We start from the raw sequence: 15,042 nt of genomic DNA, 5'->3' as shown, positions 1-15,042 counted from the left end.
TCAAATGAGCTTATCTGCCATCTCTGCCACAGCAGGCATGTGACACAGGTTAGAGATCAAATTGTAACTTGTTATTAGACACAAACGAGGGGGGATTAAACAGGCTAAACTCTCTAAATACATACAGGGTGCATTTCTCTGTGTTTTTCTTTTGTTCCTGTACAAGATTTCAGGTCCACTTTAAACGTCCATAGTTGTGTAGCTCAGCTGCATCATATTAGAGACTTACCTGCTGCTGTTTGTACAACTGGTCAGCCATCCACAATTTGCTCACATCCACTGGGCACAGCCAACCAGCAACTGATTGGCTTACAGCATCCATCATCACTGCATACTCTGGCCACAAAGGTGGTTCTCTGTCTCCCAGCATCCTACACTTTTGACACTCCCTTGCCTGCTGTTGCATTGGATTCCTACCGCTCATTAACTACCCCTGCTCTATTGATGCTTTAGGTGACCTGTGCAAGCAGGAGGGATTGACATTGACATACTCCTATCCAGCTAGCTAACCGCAGGATCTACTCTTTGGTTTCCAGCAATGGTGTTAGGATCCTGGAGAACCTGCTGGTGGCACTGTATGTTGGACTGGTGCACTTTACCCATCCACCAGCAGGGGGTTGCTTAAGATTCTTACAACCTTATCAGCTGACACACCCATTTCCCCTTCTATAGAGGACAAGCTCTCCTTCCTCCAGATTCCAATTTCCAAAACATCATCAGACCTGGCTTGCCTCAAGAGAGAGGAGTTTTGGAACACTGTTAATCTTCATGTGTGAGGCCAGCTTGACTGAAGCAGTATATTAAATGTACCTCTGGAACTAATCTAAGTCACAGAACCATTCCATTGTGGTACAAGTCTAATACACCTAATGGGAAATTTAGCCTCAAAGTTTGATTTCTATTCTGTGAACATTGCATGTTATAGTTACTGTCTAAAGTAAAGCATTATGGGCCAATCCAATTCACTTTTTCTCCTAACATTTCTCCTAGGCGATGTTTTCACTGGATCAGTGAATAATGGCGCACAGTGCCTATGCATAAAAATGGCGCCGCATTAAAAAGATACGCTTATCGCTATTTATCGTTAGTACTGCATAATAATGGCGCACAGGGAAAAAGAAGAAGAAAAATGGCACACAGTAAAGTTATTTATCAATAGTGGCGCACACTAACGTTATTTATCAATAGCGCTGTTCATATGCCAAACAGCAGACGTTATTGCGCACAGTAACGTTATTTATCAATAGCTAACCTGCAGAAGCCAAACTGCAGAAGTTATTTAACTGCAAACCGGTGAATGGATTTAATGTAACACTGTCAAGGTTAGGGTTAGGCACCACCAGGCGAGATTTAGGGTTAGGCACCACCAGGGGGGGTGGTTAGGGTTAGGCACCACCAGGGGGTGGTTAGGGTTAGGCACCACCAGGGGGTGCTTAGGGTTAGGCACCACCAGGGGGTGCTTAGGGTTAGGCACCACCAGGGGGTGCTTAGGGTTAGGCACCGCCAGGGGGGTTAGGCACCTCCAGGGGGGTGGTTAGGGTTAGGCACCACCAGGGGGGTGGTTAGGATTAGGCATCACCAGGGCGCTGGTTAGGGTTAGGCACCACCAGGGGGTGCTTAGGGTAAGGCACCTCCAGGGGGGGGGGTTAGGCACCACCAGGGGGTGGTTAGGGTTAGGCACCACCAGGGGGTGCTTAGGGTAAGGCACCTCCAGGAGGGTGGTTAGGGTTAGGGTATAAGGCACCACCAGGGGGTGCTTAGGGTTAGGCACCACCAGGGAAGTGGTTAGGGTTAGGCACCACCAGGGGGGGTGGTTAAGGTTAGGCACCACCAGGGGGTGCTTAGGGTAAGGCACCTCCAGGGGGGTGGATAGGGTTAGGCACCACCAGGTGGGGGGGGTTAAGGGGTTAGGGATAGGTACAGAGAGGGTTCTGTGTGTTAACGCTAAATAATGATAAGGCTTTAACGCTAAATAACGATAAGGCTTTAACGTTAAATAGCGATAAGCGACAAACGGATTAGCAGCAACACCGTGCGCCATTATTCGCAGGCGCCATTTTCAGATGGATCCTGTAACGATTGGTGTCAGCAAGCACAGATGTTCTGATTATTGGTGATCTGCAGTATCACCAATAATACAGATGCTATACCTGATTATATGGTGATCTGCAGAATCACCAATAATGCGAGTATAGCAAGACACAGAGCAACCAGATGTAAGATAGGTGTTTGGTGCCACAGTAATGTGTAGAGATACACACTACCCCAGAGGAGCTGGTATAGAGAGGTATCTCTATTGAACTCAGGAATACAACCTCCAGCAAGCCGGAGATGTAGACAACAATAGTAATCAGTTCACCCGAGGAGCGGGTGATTCAGACTGCACTGCAGCAGGAGATCACCTGAGAAGCAGGTGATGAGGAAAGTGCTATAGTAGCTAGTCACCTGAGGAGCAGGTGATTAGGACTGTACTGCAGCTACTGATCACCGGAGGAGCAGGTGATTAAGACCGTACTGCAGCTACTGATCACCTGAGGAGCAGGTGATTCAGACTGTACTGCAGCTACTGATCTCCTGAGGAGCAGGAGATAAAGGTGGTGCTGCAACTACTGGTCACCTGAGGAGCAGGTGATTCCTAAACAGAGAATCCCTCACAAGTGACTAGGTTCACTGGTGAGGACAGGATAGTCAGACAAGCAGATTCGGTAACAGGCGGACAGAAACGGTACAAAGACAGAAGGCTGAATCAGAGTAGTATTCAGGCAGAGTCGGCAACTGGATCAGATAGGCAAAGGCACAGAATCAGTAAGCAGAAGAGTAGTCAAAGCGAGCAGAAGGTCATAACAAATAATACAATTCAATTAGTACTTTAAGCTATCAACAGAGTCTGACTAAGTGTGGATCCCCAGCTCCTGCTGGTTGTAGCACACTTTGATATCTGACTAAGGTCTGGGTGCTAACACGTAGTATTCGCAACAGCAGACGCGGAGCAACTGACAGGCAGGTCCTATATATACTCAGAGCGCTCCACAGCGCCGCCCCAATCACTCAGCCAATCCGGAGCACTGCTGGAGTCAGCTGACCGGCCGATCAGCTGACTCCCCTTCTACTCGCATAAAGGTCCTGTCGCCTGTTGCGAGCGCGCGTAGCCCTCAGTCTATGTGCAACTGAAGGACCAGGTGAAGGCCGCCGGCTGAGACGCGGAGATAGCCGCCCTGCCGCTCACCGCTGCGGCGGTATCTCCGCTATCCATTACAGATCTGTTTTCACACTTATCAATAATATGCCTTTTGAGCCACCAGCAAGCAAAGTTACTCAGAATTCTTTTATTGCAGAGTGCTGAAAAGTTATTAAACAGTAGATGAAAAGTTACGTCCTGGGGGAAAAAGTTAGGAGAAAAAGTTAATTGGATTGGGCCCTATGGTTCATATTCAATTCATTTTTTTCTCCTAAATTTCCTCCTAGGATATCATTTTTAATCTTCTATTTAACTAGCTCACCACTAGAGGGTTTTTACCCTTATGGACCAGAGCAATTTTCACCTTACAGCGCTCCTCCCATTCATTTGCCAATAACTTTATTACTACTTATCACAACAACATGATCTATACTTTTTTTGGGCAAAATTAGGCTTTTTGTGGGCAACACTTGTTTTCAGTACTTACTTATTTTCTAGGCTTTTTATTAGGGAAAAAAATGAAAACATTCCATACTCTACAGTTTTAGAATAAGCAATGCTACTATAAATAAAACCCACCCATTTTTTGTTTGCCCATTAGTCCAGGCTATCACAACATTTAAATGATGTTCCTAGTACAATGTATGCCGACAATATATTATTTGAAACTAAAGGTGTATTTTGTTCTGTTTTGGGTTTCAATAATTACAAGCCCTTATTTACTAAAAAAAAGACAGTAATATACCCTTATGACATACATATCAAAAAAGCTGAGTCCCTAACGTAACTATGTTTTTTAAATGCAATAATCCTTTTTATAAAAATGTTTTATTTTGGTGACTATAGCGGAGGGGAAATAAGGGGTTAAAATTAATGGGGGGTTTTCTTTTTTAAAAAAAAATAATTTAACATATGTATGTGTAGGTGTGTAATTTTATTTTTTGGCCACTAGATGTCCCCACACTATCCTGTGCAATGAACAGTACACGGGAAGTAGTGAAGAACTGTGACTTCTACTTTTGTTTTGTGATTGACCAGCGGCATCTCATTGATGCTACCAGCACTCTGATCTGTGAACTCCTTCCCATTCACCAATCACTACTCTGCCGCAGGGAGAGGTCGTGGGGGCACACATTTGTCCGCAGAACATAAACGAGTTAAAATAACTTTTCAGCAATTAAAAAGGTACCAAATAGTAGATAAAAAAAAGTGCAATCAAAATTATTTTTAAGTATTTTCTTTCTTACTGGTGGTTTAACCCTCCTGGTGGTCTATTAAAATCCACCAGGGGGCAGCGCAGCAGGTTTAATTTTTTTTTTTAAATCATGTAGCGAGCCCAGGGCTCGCTACATGATAGCTGCTGCTTCCCCCCACCTGCTTCGATCAGGAAATCCCGTTCAAAGAACGGGATTTCCTGGAGGGCTTCCCCCATCGCCATGGCGACGGACGGGATGACGTCACCGACGTCATCAACGTCGTGACGTCATTGGGAGTCCCGATCCACCCCTCAGCGCTGCCTGGCACTGATTGGCCAGGCAGCGCACGGGGTCTGGGGGGGGGCGTGGTGGATAGCGGCGAATCGGCATTGAGCGGCAGCGATCGGTGTGCTCACGCAGCTAGCAAGGTGCTAGCTGCGTGCAGCAAAAAAAAAAATTATGAAAATCGGCCCAGCAGGGCATGAGAAAACCTCCTGCGCGGCTTACTCCGAATTACGTTCGGGGTTACCACCAGGAAGGTTAAAAGGCATTTTATAGACTAGTTTGAAATGATCACATATGAGAAAACATAGGAGAAAAAGGGAATTGCATATGGGCCAATCAATTGCAAGTTTTCCCTCTTGTGTGAAGTGGCTGATACTACTAGTTAGATACACGTTTGGATGCTTGAATTGACTGTTGGCCATTATTTCTTTGCAGGTGAGAAAGGACAAAAAGCAGACTCAGCCAACCGATATGGAGGTAAGATGCTGCTAATCCTGTAACATGGTAAAGGTGAGGTATGGAGGTGGGGAAAGGGGGACAAGGTGGGGACATGAAAAACTGTGTGTTTTAATTTGTTTCAAGGAGTCTGAGACAATATTGAATCCTCAGCAAGACACCAGGGGGAAACTCCGGGTTTCTTGCTGATCCGCCAGTCTTGCTAGAATACTAAATATTTCTTAAGCAGGCCAAAGTGACTCAGCAGCAACAACTGTGGGAATTTTACTTGTGCTGGTTAACTACACAATCCCCATTGTGAGCTGGTATATAGGGCTTTTGGCCACCTTATTAGTCTGTACACAGGTCTACCCATAAGAACAACAGGAATTGAAAACATGTGCTGTTGGATTCCATACAGAGTGCCTTTTATATTCGCATATAAGCCTAATTTTTCAGCACAAAAAAATGTGCTGAAAAGTTACCCTCTCAGCTTATATGCGAGTCAATGGAGCAGAACGGATGGAGGAGCAGGTTTTGTTACTGGCATTGGAGTGTAGGATCGTGCACTAGTGATTCTGCTGTTACCTGCTTGCGCCCTGCTGTGTCAGTGCCACCCATCCCCTGAAACATGGTGTGCAGAGTGCACTGCTCAACCCTACCTGTGTCCCCTGACTTGGGGAGCGGAGCATGCAAGCAGCATGTCAGCAGTGCAATGAATAGGGATTCTTCCTGTGTGGCAATCGCTGTGTCTCCTATCTATGACACCATCAAGTAGCGTCTTGAGAACACAGCTGTTTCATCCTTGGGGCACCTCTGGCTATTGGGACGGGAGAGGGAATGACTTGCACTGGGGGCACAGCTGGCTACTGTGGAGGGGGCTATACTGGGGAGGGAGTTTATATACAAGTCAATCACTTTTTCCTGGTTTCTGAAAAGTTGGTATCTCGGCTCATATGTGCGTCAACTTATACGCGAGTATACACAGTAATTTCTATCCCCAAAAAGAATAGTTTTTATAGTTTTTGCTGAATATTTATTGACACCTTGTATACTTTTGCAAATGAATATGTACATGAAATCTTCCCTACAACTTTGAATTGTATATGTGGTAGCATTATAGATGACTTACCCCGTTGTGAATTTTTTTCCCATGTCCTTTAGTGGCGAGAAACTGTAAGGAGTTGCTGGATAAAGGCTTCACCATGAGTGACTGGTACACCATATACCCGGATGGAGAGCGACCATTGGAGGTCCTGTGTGACATGGACACTGATGGAGGAGGCTGGATTGTATGTACCTCTGTATTCTTACCATTCTAATAATTTACAGACAGGGGCATAACTAGAAATCACAGGCCCCCCTGCGAAATCTTTGGATGGGGCCCCCTCCCACCTTCTCTCCATGCCCAGACTCCTCAAGCATCGCTACAGGACACAGCACTTGGGGAGGGGTAGAAAGGCTGGGGGTAGAACAGGCTGTATGCAAGACCCTGCTGAACACTGAATAGAGACTGTTTACAAATCTTTGTTTGCAAAACTTTGTATTGTTCTTTATCAGTGGCTGAGAAGATGCAGTCATTAGAAAAACTGTGCAAAGAGCAGCAAGTTTTTTTCTCTCCCTGCCCTTAGTTGTCAGTCTCACAGGACGGGGCCCCCTGTGGCTTCTGGGCCCCCCTGCGGCTGCATCCCTTGCAAAGTCTATTGTTACGCCCTGTTTACAGGTTCAGTTTCAGAACAAGTAATATAACCACACTCACCTAATTTCTGTGAAGGCCAGGTAGGCTGCAGCCTAGGGGAGCAGCTGTCCAAGAGAGAGGTTAAAAGTAGAAAAGTGAGGCAGCTGCAAATAGTAAAAGGATGCTGCAAATTGAAGAAAGAAGTTGCTACCAAGCGGGGGCAGTGACATAAGAAACGTAAGAGAGAGAGTAATGTGAAATGGGAAGGTGGCTTCTACATGGGGCTGTTCATGGAAGGTGGCGCTGCCCCACATGGAAGGGAAATTACACGCTAAGTGCCCTTTTCCACTAGCAATCACAGCAATCACAATCGCAAATCGCAAATGCCAGCAATTGGGATTTTTCATTAATTTTGTTACGCAATTGCGATTTTTCATATGCAATGCATTTGCATTACAAAATCACTCTCAAAATCCAAAAAGCGATTGCACTTTGCCAAAATCGAATAGTGGTAGTGGAAAATACCACTGCAATTCTTTTGTTAACCACTTCAGGACCACAGACTTACACCCCCCTAGTGACCAGGCCATTTTTCACAATTTTTTTTTATCGCTGCACAGCCATACAACTTAGCACACAAATGAGTCTTACCTCCTTTTCTTGTCACTAGGAGGCCTTTCTTTTGGTGGTCTCTGATAACTCCTGTGATCAATATATATATTAATTAAAGATTGTCTTCTTTTTTTTTTTTTTTTTCAAAAGCCATGTTTTCTTTTCCCCTAACTTGTTGCTGTGGAGCGATCGGTGGTTTGTCCTAGAAGGCATAGGACTATGGCAGGGATTAGATTGTGAGCGGATCTGAGGGACAGTGAAGTGACAAGCCTGTCCAGCGCCGGCCCTAGACTTTTTGCCGCCTGAGGCAAATTTTGAAAAAATTATTGCTGCCGCCGCCGAGCAGGAGGGGTAGTGGGCAGGACGGGGGTATTGGGCCTAGCGGCGGGGAGGGGGGTCGGACCCCCCCCCCCCCCTCGCCTGGGTCCCCCGTCCTCCGCTCCCCTCCAGCCTTAAATAGATCAGAAGCTCTACTCGTAAGAGGCAGTGGGCGGGGAGGACTCACCTCTTCCTCGCTCGATCCAGCGTGCGCTCCACTGATGTCACTTCCTGCAACGCCGTCCACTTACAATACAGTGGGCGGCGTTGCAGGAAGTGACGTCAGTGGAGCACACGCTGGATCGAGGAAGAGGTAGGACGTGTGCAAGCTCTTTGGAAAGCAGGGCGGACAGCGGAATTATGGGTAAATAACCCCTTGTGTCCCCGCCGCACACCTGCACCAATTAACCCTCATTTGAATCATGAGTGATTACTCATGATTGCATCCGTTGAGCATCCCAGGCTCTGAGTCTGTTCCTTCATCCACAAGCAAATCCATTCCTGTTATTCCTGAATAGTGAGACCCATGGTATTAGATGTCATGGGAGAGCATGCGATGTGTTGGTTGATGGATTTATTCTGATTTGCATAATTGTTACAAGCAAATTAGAGCCTTGGGCCACGTGCAGAGTGCCCATTGTGTTACGTTAACTGCGACAGCCGGAATGCCACACAATGGAACAAGAAAACAACCCTGCAGATTATGCTCACAGTGAAGCATACAGTCAATGAAAAGCGTGCTTCAGTTTTACCATTAACGTTCATGTGTAGTGATAATGCACTGGATGCAGCGCGTTACCATTACGCAACCCGTTATACCGCAACGCACTGTGAACATGACATAGGTGGTGCATTGCAGTGCGGTAAGTTGGGTTACAAAGTGGCCCTTACATCATATTGCAATGCACCACTGTGATCTATCACCTGATCAAACTGCTCATTAGAAATTGTCAGGCAGATGTAAATCATTTAAAAATTGATCCAACTTTTTGTTCATTTTGTTCAGCTTGACCCTTCCAAGCTACATACAAGTGTATACGGTAGCGGTAGGGTATTTTACCATGTTAGCCATCAGTAAAAGGAATTATCATTCAGAACATTCAAATCAAAGTTTTTAACATCCCATTGACCATCGTTACAATCCCCCATGAGTTCTGATACACACGGGCCTCACTGCTCATCAGTACTGACTTCAAACATACAGAAAAACTCCACAACGTGCAATTAGATTGACGATTAAATAGGAATAATATTTGATATGTTTATTATTAGAATTATTAACATTAGTACTGTCCTGTAAAGATTCTCAGCAGCAAAACTTTGAACAGTTTTCAGACTGTCTACTTTAATCTGCACTATTCAATATTAATCAGAGAGGTAACTAGAGAAAAAGATAGCAGACCCCCCCCAAAAAAGGAATGCAATGAAACAAAAATAAAAAGCAGGAGGGAGGTGTCTTTACCACTGCAGATGTAAGGACCCAAACCACAGGGTAAATGTAAAAAGATTCAATGATTTATTCAGCACAATTAAAAGGGCAATGCGTTTCACGGGTCTCAGCCCGCTTCTTCGGGTCAATACAAGTACAGTTCTACACGAACATGAAGAAATTTGTGCAAGTGACGTTTCTCTTATCTTGCACAAATTCCTTCCTCATTTGTTTCATTGCATTACCTATTTTTAGGCATCTCCACCACCCCAGTACTATACATTACATCTCCATTGGAGGTGTTCACCCTCCGGGTGTAGTGTTATCTACAACCTAGGAAGACCAACCAGGATTGCGACCATTCAGTACCAGTAGGACCTGGAATACAAAGTGGGGAAATTATTTCCCTGTAGGCGATATACGGTTGCTGCACGGACTGCAACCCACCTTTGTGAGTATAAATACTCTTATCCTACAATCAGGCCTGGATTTACTTCACTGAAGCCTATAGGCACAGATGTCCTGGCACCCTCCATGAACCTACAAACCACCGCTGAACCATATCTCAAGTGTGCTGGCTGGCCCAGCTGTCACTTCTCCCTTACTTCCACTGCCCAGTATAGGCAGCTACAAGTTTCTCTTAGTATAAGGTAGCCAGAGGTACCCTCCGAACGACATAAGTAGCTAGTGGTGCCCAAGACTGAAGGGAGATCTCATCAATGAAATGCGAGGGCTGGGTGAACAAAATCTCATTTACACTCTGCTCAGGACTCTGCATAGGGAGGGAGGGAGGCACTAGAGAGGGGAGAGAGCCACCTTTCCATCATTAGGCGCTTGTAGGCAGAAGCCTACAGTGCCTTATGGTAAATCCAGACCTGACTACAATCTAACATGTAATACCCCACAATACTGCACCATTTGGCTCCTGGTCTCTCCTTGTCATACAGGTGACCGTGGTATTCCCACAGTAACCACTTTTTCTGCTAGAGATAAAGATAGCTTGACTGACAAATACAAAATCCATAGTGTCACCCAAAGGAAAAACAGACTCTGCCTGTGAAAAGTTGTCTGCTATGTTTCATTTTCACAGTTTCCTGCACAGTTACATTAATTATACTCACTCTAGGTTTTCCAAAGACGTGTTGATGGATCTGTTGATTTCTCTCGAAATTGGGAGGCTTACAAGACAGGATTTGGTAGTCGCCTGACAGAGTTCTGGTTGGGGAACGATAATATTCATCAGTTGACATCTTCAGGTAATGACCAGTTAGACTGCAGTCTTGGTTCTGGTCTTATAGACATCCACAAGGATTCTACAACTTCTGGAAGGAGAAAACAAGGTAGTGGTGGAGGTGAGGGGGGTGAAGGATAAGAGAAGAATCTAGGAGAGTATGGGCCAGAAGAACTCATGTCAAAATTTACATTATGGCTGGAAGCAGTTGTAAAACCTTTTTTGCTACACAGTTTATTTCATACAACAACAGTACATTATTAGATCACATAAATATGTCTGCACTGCTCCACCTCCAATAACTGCTAATCTCTACATAAACTTTCAGTGTTGTCTCCATACTGCCTCAGCCAACAAAACTGCACAAAATATGATCCTGTTTCAGCTTCAAGGGGGTCTGATTTTTTTAATTTATTTATTTTTGCCCACAATGATGACTCAGAGCAAAGATGTTAAAGAGACTCTGAAGCGAGAATAATTCTCGCTTCAGAGCTCATGGTTAGCAGGGGCACGTGTGCCCCTGCTAAACCGCCGCTATAGCGCCGCTAAACGGGGGTCCCTTCACCCCCAAACCCCCCACTGCGACACTTGGTCGCAGACTTGGTCACTCCTGGAGGCAGGGCTAATGGCTGCAGCCCTGCCTCCAGTCGCGTCTGTCAGCGGCACATCGCCGCCTCTCTCCCGCCCCTCTCAGTGAAGGAAGACTGAGAGAGGCGGGGGAGAGGCGGAGATACGCGCTGACAGATGCGCGTGGGGCAGGGCTGCGGTGGTTAGCCCTGCCCCAACCAGGAAGCGCTCCCCCACTGAAACGAGGGGATTTGGGGGATCAGGGACCCCCGTTAAGCCGCGGGATAGCGGCGGTTTAGCAGGGGCACACGTGCCCCTGCTATCTATGAGGTCTGAAGCGAGATTTATTCTCGCTTCAAACTCTCTTTAAAGGGAACCAGAGATGAACCTGAACCCTGCAAATGAAAAAAGATGTTATACATACCTTGGGTTTCCTCCTGCCCCATATGCTCTGATCGATCCCACGCTGCCATCCTCCGCTGCCTGCATCTACGAGAACCGGCTCCCGTCACTGATGTCATCGGTGCTGGGCTACGCAGGAGAAGTGCGCCCTCTTCCAGTGGCTGCTGCAGAGATACGCAAACAGCGCACTTCCCTTACGCTTAGACTGGCTCCAACTGATGGAACAGCGGGGACCCGTTTCTCATATCTCGTTCTCGGCAGAGGAAGATGGCGGCGTGGGATCGATCAGAGCGTATGAGGCTGGAGGAAGCCTCAGGTATGTATAAAATCTTTTTCATTTTCATCGATAGTTCCCTTTAAGCATCTAATGATGGTGTCTTGGCAGTAAAAATGAAATGGTGTCACAATTTCAAGGGTAACAGACTTTTACCTTAAAGTGGAATAAAACTCTGAAATAACATTCAATGAAAATGTGTTTCCTACATTTTATAACCCGTACAATTTTCATATTTGCTGTTGTGCACAAGTAATATTGTCTGTTTACAGATTATAAGCATGTCCCCAAAGTATAGTTTATCTGCTCTGAAAAAGCTGCTGCTGCATTTTATTGCTCGACTAACAACAAGAAGAAAAAAGCTTCCAGAGACCTCAGCAGATCCATGAAAAATTACAATGCTTTATTTTGTACACAAAAACCCAATTGCACCTGACTCCTAAAAGCAATTAAAACCAAATGGAGTTTCCGGAAGCCCCCCAGACCTCCTCACATGCCACACTCCATTCACACAAGCCACTCACTGGTACACTGTGAATGGAGTGTGGCATGTGAGGAGGTCTGGGGGGCTTCAGGGAACTCCATTTGGTTTTAATTGCTTTTAAGTTTCAGGTGCTGTTGGGTTTTTGTATACAAAATAAAGCATTGTAATTTTTCATGGATCTGCTGAGGCCTCTGGAAGCCTTTTTCTTTTTGTTGTTAGTTGAGCTCTATGCTTAAAGCGGACCCAAACCAAACATTTTTTTAATTCAAAATATTTAGTTGCACCACTCTGACACATACAAAGATAAGTAAACATTCCTACAAGCCTATGAGCATTTCAGTGCATGCTTCTCATCCTCCTCTTTGCATAACTAGGGTTATACAGGTGGCAGCCATTAGCAATTCCTCCTTTGCCGGACACCACCTACTCCACCAGTTTGCCGGATTATTTCCCGGCAATATGAAAGGAAGGGAGGGGTTTCTCCAATAAATGTAAAATATTTTATATTTGTCATCATGCAGCTGAAAAAAGGGCTGCTATTTATTATAATTTAGAAAATATATTTTATTTCTGAAATCTTGTATTTTTAATTTGGGTCCACTTTAAGTTTTAGAGGCCCACAGTGAGTTGGCTGTTCGGGGGAGGTTGTGTCCCCCAAGATATTACCAGCTCAGATCCTAATTTGAGGACTGCTTAGTAGTTGCTTTGCCTCTATTTCATTTTATTACACACACACAGTGCTTGTTTATTAGGACTTCATTTTGCTGTTGTTGTGTTTTGTTATTGGTGGTATTATGAAACCATGTGTTGTCATTTCAGGGACCTGGGAGATGAGGGTGGACCTTCAAAACCCTGACTTTTTGCGATGTTCTGCTAAATACAATTCTTTCAAAGTTCTGGGAGAATCTGAGAAATACAAGTTGGTGCTGGGAGGCTTTGCAGGTGGCAATGCAGGTAAACAAGCCAGACAATATATATTACTGCTATGTCTAAAATGTAAAGTAGAGACAGTAGGATGCAGAGTTGGCACTGCAGCGCAAAAGAGGGGATAAATGCATCAGTGGCGCATACCCCTTCCCAGGCCGGTAAGCTTAACCTTTTCGGGACCGGCCGCCTAACCCCTCTTAATTAAGGACCAGGCATTTTGCAGTGGGAGGGGGGTGCGCGCATTTGGGGGGGTTAAGCGGTCGGATCCCCTCTGTGGCTGGCTGGGCAGTGTCCCCCCCCCCCCCCATGGTGGCAGGTGTCCCCCCTTACGCCAGCTGCCATCACTCACCTTCCAGGCTCCAGCGATAAGCCGCAGTAGTCCCTTCTACTCCGGGCGGCATCTCCTCTCCTAATGCCGATCAGTTCCGGGTCGCCGCTTGATGACGTCATCAAGCCGTGACCCGGAACTGAGTGGCATTAGAAGCGGAGATGGCGGCCAGAGCAGAGGGAAGCGCCGATCGTCGTGGGAACGGCAGGGAGGTGAGTGGATCCTCTTCCTTTCCCCCTTGCCGCCGCCACGGTCAAAGTGATCACTACGATCCAACAGCCTTATCTCCCCCTCTGGGTGCGCACGATCACGTTGGGAGCAGAAACAGCGGGCCGGCGTAGATCATACGCCGCATCCGGCTAGAACAGCCACAAGTGCGGCGTAGGATCTCATAGAGGCGGTCCCCAAAAGGTTAAGGAACCTCAGCAAGCTCCAACCAGAGAGAAGTAAGTTTGGAATCCAATAAATGAATAAAGACAGAAGTCAGGACTGCTGTACTGGTGCTTTCAATCATGTGCCAATAGCATATATCAGCCGCATAACATCATTGTGCATAAACTTGCACAATGAGAGATCAAGGGCACTTTTGGGCACTTCAGTTGAAAAAAATGTGTGGCTATGCAACAGAATGTGGGTGTGGTCATGGGTGGAGTCAAATTTACTTGAATTTAACAGTGGTCTAAGTAGGCCTGCCCAGAAAAATATTGGATGAAGCCCCCTCTCCATTAATGAATAAGAAAAATGCATGCTGGGTGCTGTGGTGCATCCACTCTCGAGAATCAGACGCAAGAAGCTCTAGCTTCTGATTCCTTCTCAGACAGTAAGGTGAGAAGGCCAGAAGAGATGTCTGCAGAATCTGGAGACCATGCGTCTGGAGATGAGTACTGCTGCCTGCTGCCTGACTCTGCCTGGGGGACATCCAGGGCACCCCAGAAAAGATCCGGGGCACGTGCCACTGATCTTTGCGGGTAGCAACGCCCGTGACTTGACCTAGAACTGGAAATCCACAAGAACCAACTCCTCCCCAAAGAATATCGGAAGCCAACAGCATCTAATGCATTATTGCATCATGCCAGTTTTCACCCTAAGCACATCATCTAATCATTGCCTTACAGCCAGTTCCTCAGGCTACATCAAAACAATGCGCGGGATAGGGATTTTTACCAACAAGCCAAGGTTGCTGGGTGCAAGGTTGCTGGCGAGGGGTTACAAATTTAAGGTCATTCAGGAAGCTTTTAAGAAAGCACAAAGACAACGTCGAGCTATGTTTTTTTTTTTTTTCCACTTTCAGGCATTCACTTTCCTTAAAACCGAATTTTTCAGGCATGTGTACATGCCACATTTTCTGGCCTCTGGTGCTACACAGTGGGTGCAACACCAAAAAAAGGCATATACATGATGTCAATTCCCCTTCATGATCGTTACCTTGACATGGTGAAGGGGCTTGTGTAGCTCAATGAAGCAGTTATCTATATTGGTGAGTTGGGGCACACCCAAGAGGATAAGGTCATTGCTTCATGGTGGACAGACTAAATTAGATCGACTGGATACGTTTTGGCAAAAAAAAATTTTTTAGTCAGGTGATCAATAAAGCCTACTAGGCCAACACTGGGCACACACTGCAGAATCGGTGTTTTTGGTCACTCTATTGTCCCTGAACTGCGTCAGTCTAACCACAGGGGCTGAAGAACTGGCCTC

The 15,042-nt window shown here is 46.0% G+C and overlaps 1 protein-coding gene across 1 annotated transcript in view; it reads left to right on the top strand.

The window, feature by feature from the left end:
- LOC137527920 (ficolin-2-like) overlaps positions 1-15,042 on the top strand; it is a 42,704-nt gene that overhangs the window by 24,357 nt on the left and 3,305 nt on the right. Inside the window, exons 4-7 of the mRNA XM_068248987.1 lie at positions 5,095-5,136; positions 6,259-6,386; positions 10,258-10,387; positions 12,909-13,043. Coding sequence (XP_068105088.1) covers positions 5,095-5,136; positions 6,259-6,386; positions 10,258-10,387; positions 12,909-13,043 — 435 coding nt within the window. The remainder of the gene's footprint in view (positions 1-5,094; positions 5,137-6,258; positions 6,387-10,257; positions 10,388-12,908; positions 13,044-15,042) is intronic.

The sequence above is a fragment of the Hyperolius riggenbachi genome, chromosome 8 (genome assembly GCF_040937935.1).
Source record: "Hyperolius riggenbachi isolate aHypRig1 chromosome 8, aHypRig1.pri, whole genome shotgun sequence".
Classification (NCBI taxonomy): domain Eukaryota; kingdom Metazoa; phylum Chordata; class Amphibia; order Anura; family Hyperoliidae; genus Hyperolius; species Hyperolius riggenbachi.
The sequence above is the reverse complement of the archived record's forward strand: the minus strand, read 5'-3'. Positions and strand labels throughout refer to the sequence as shown.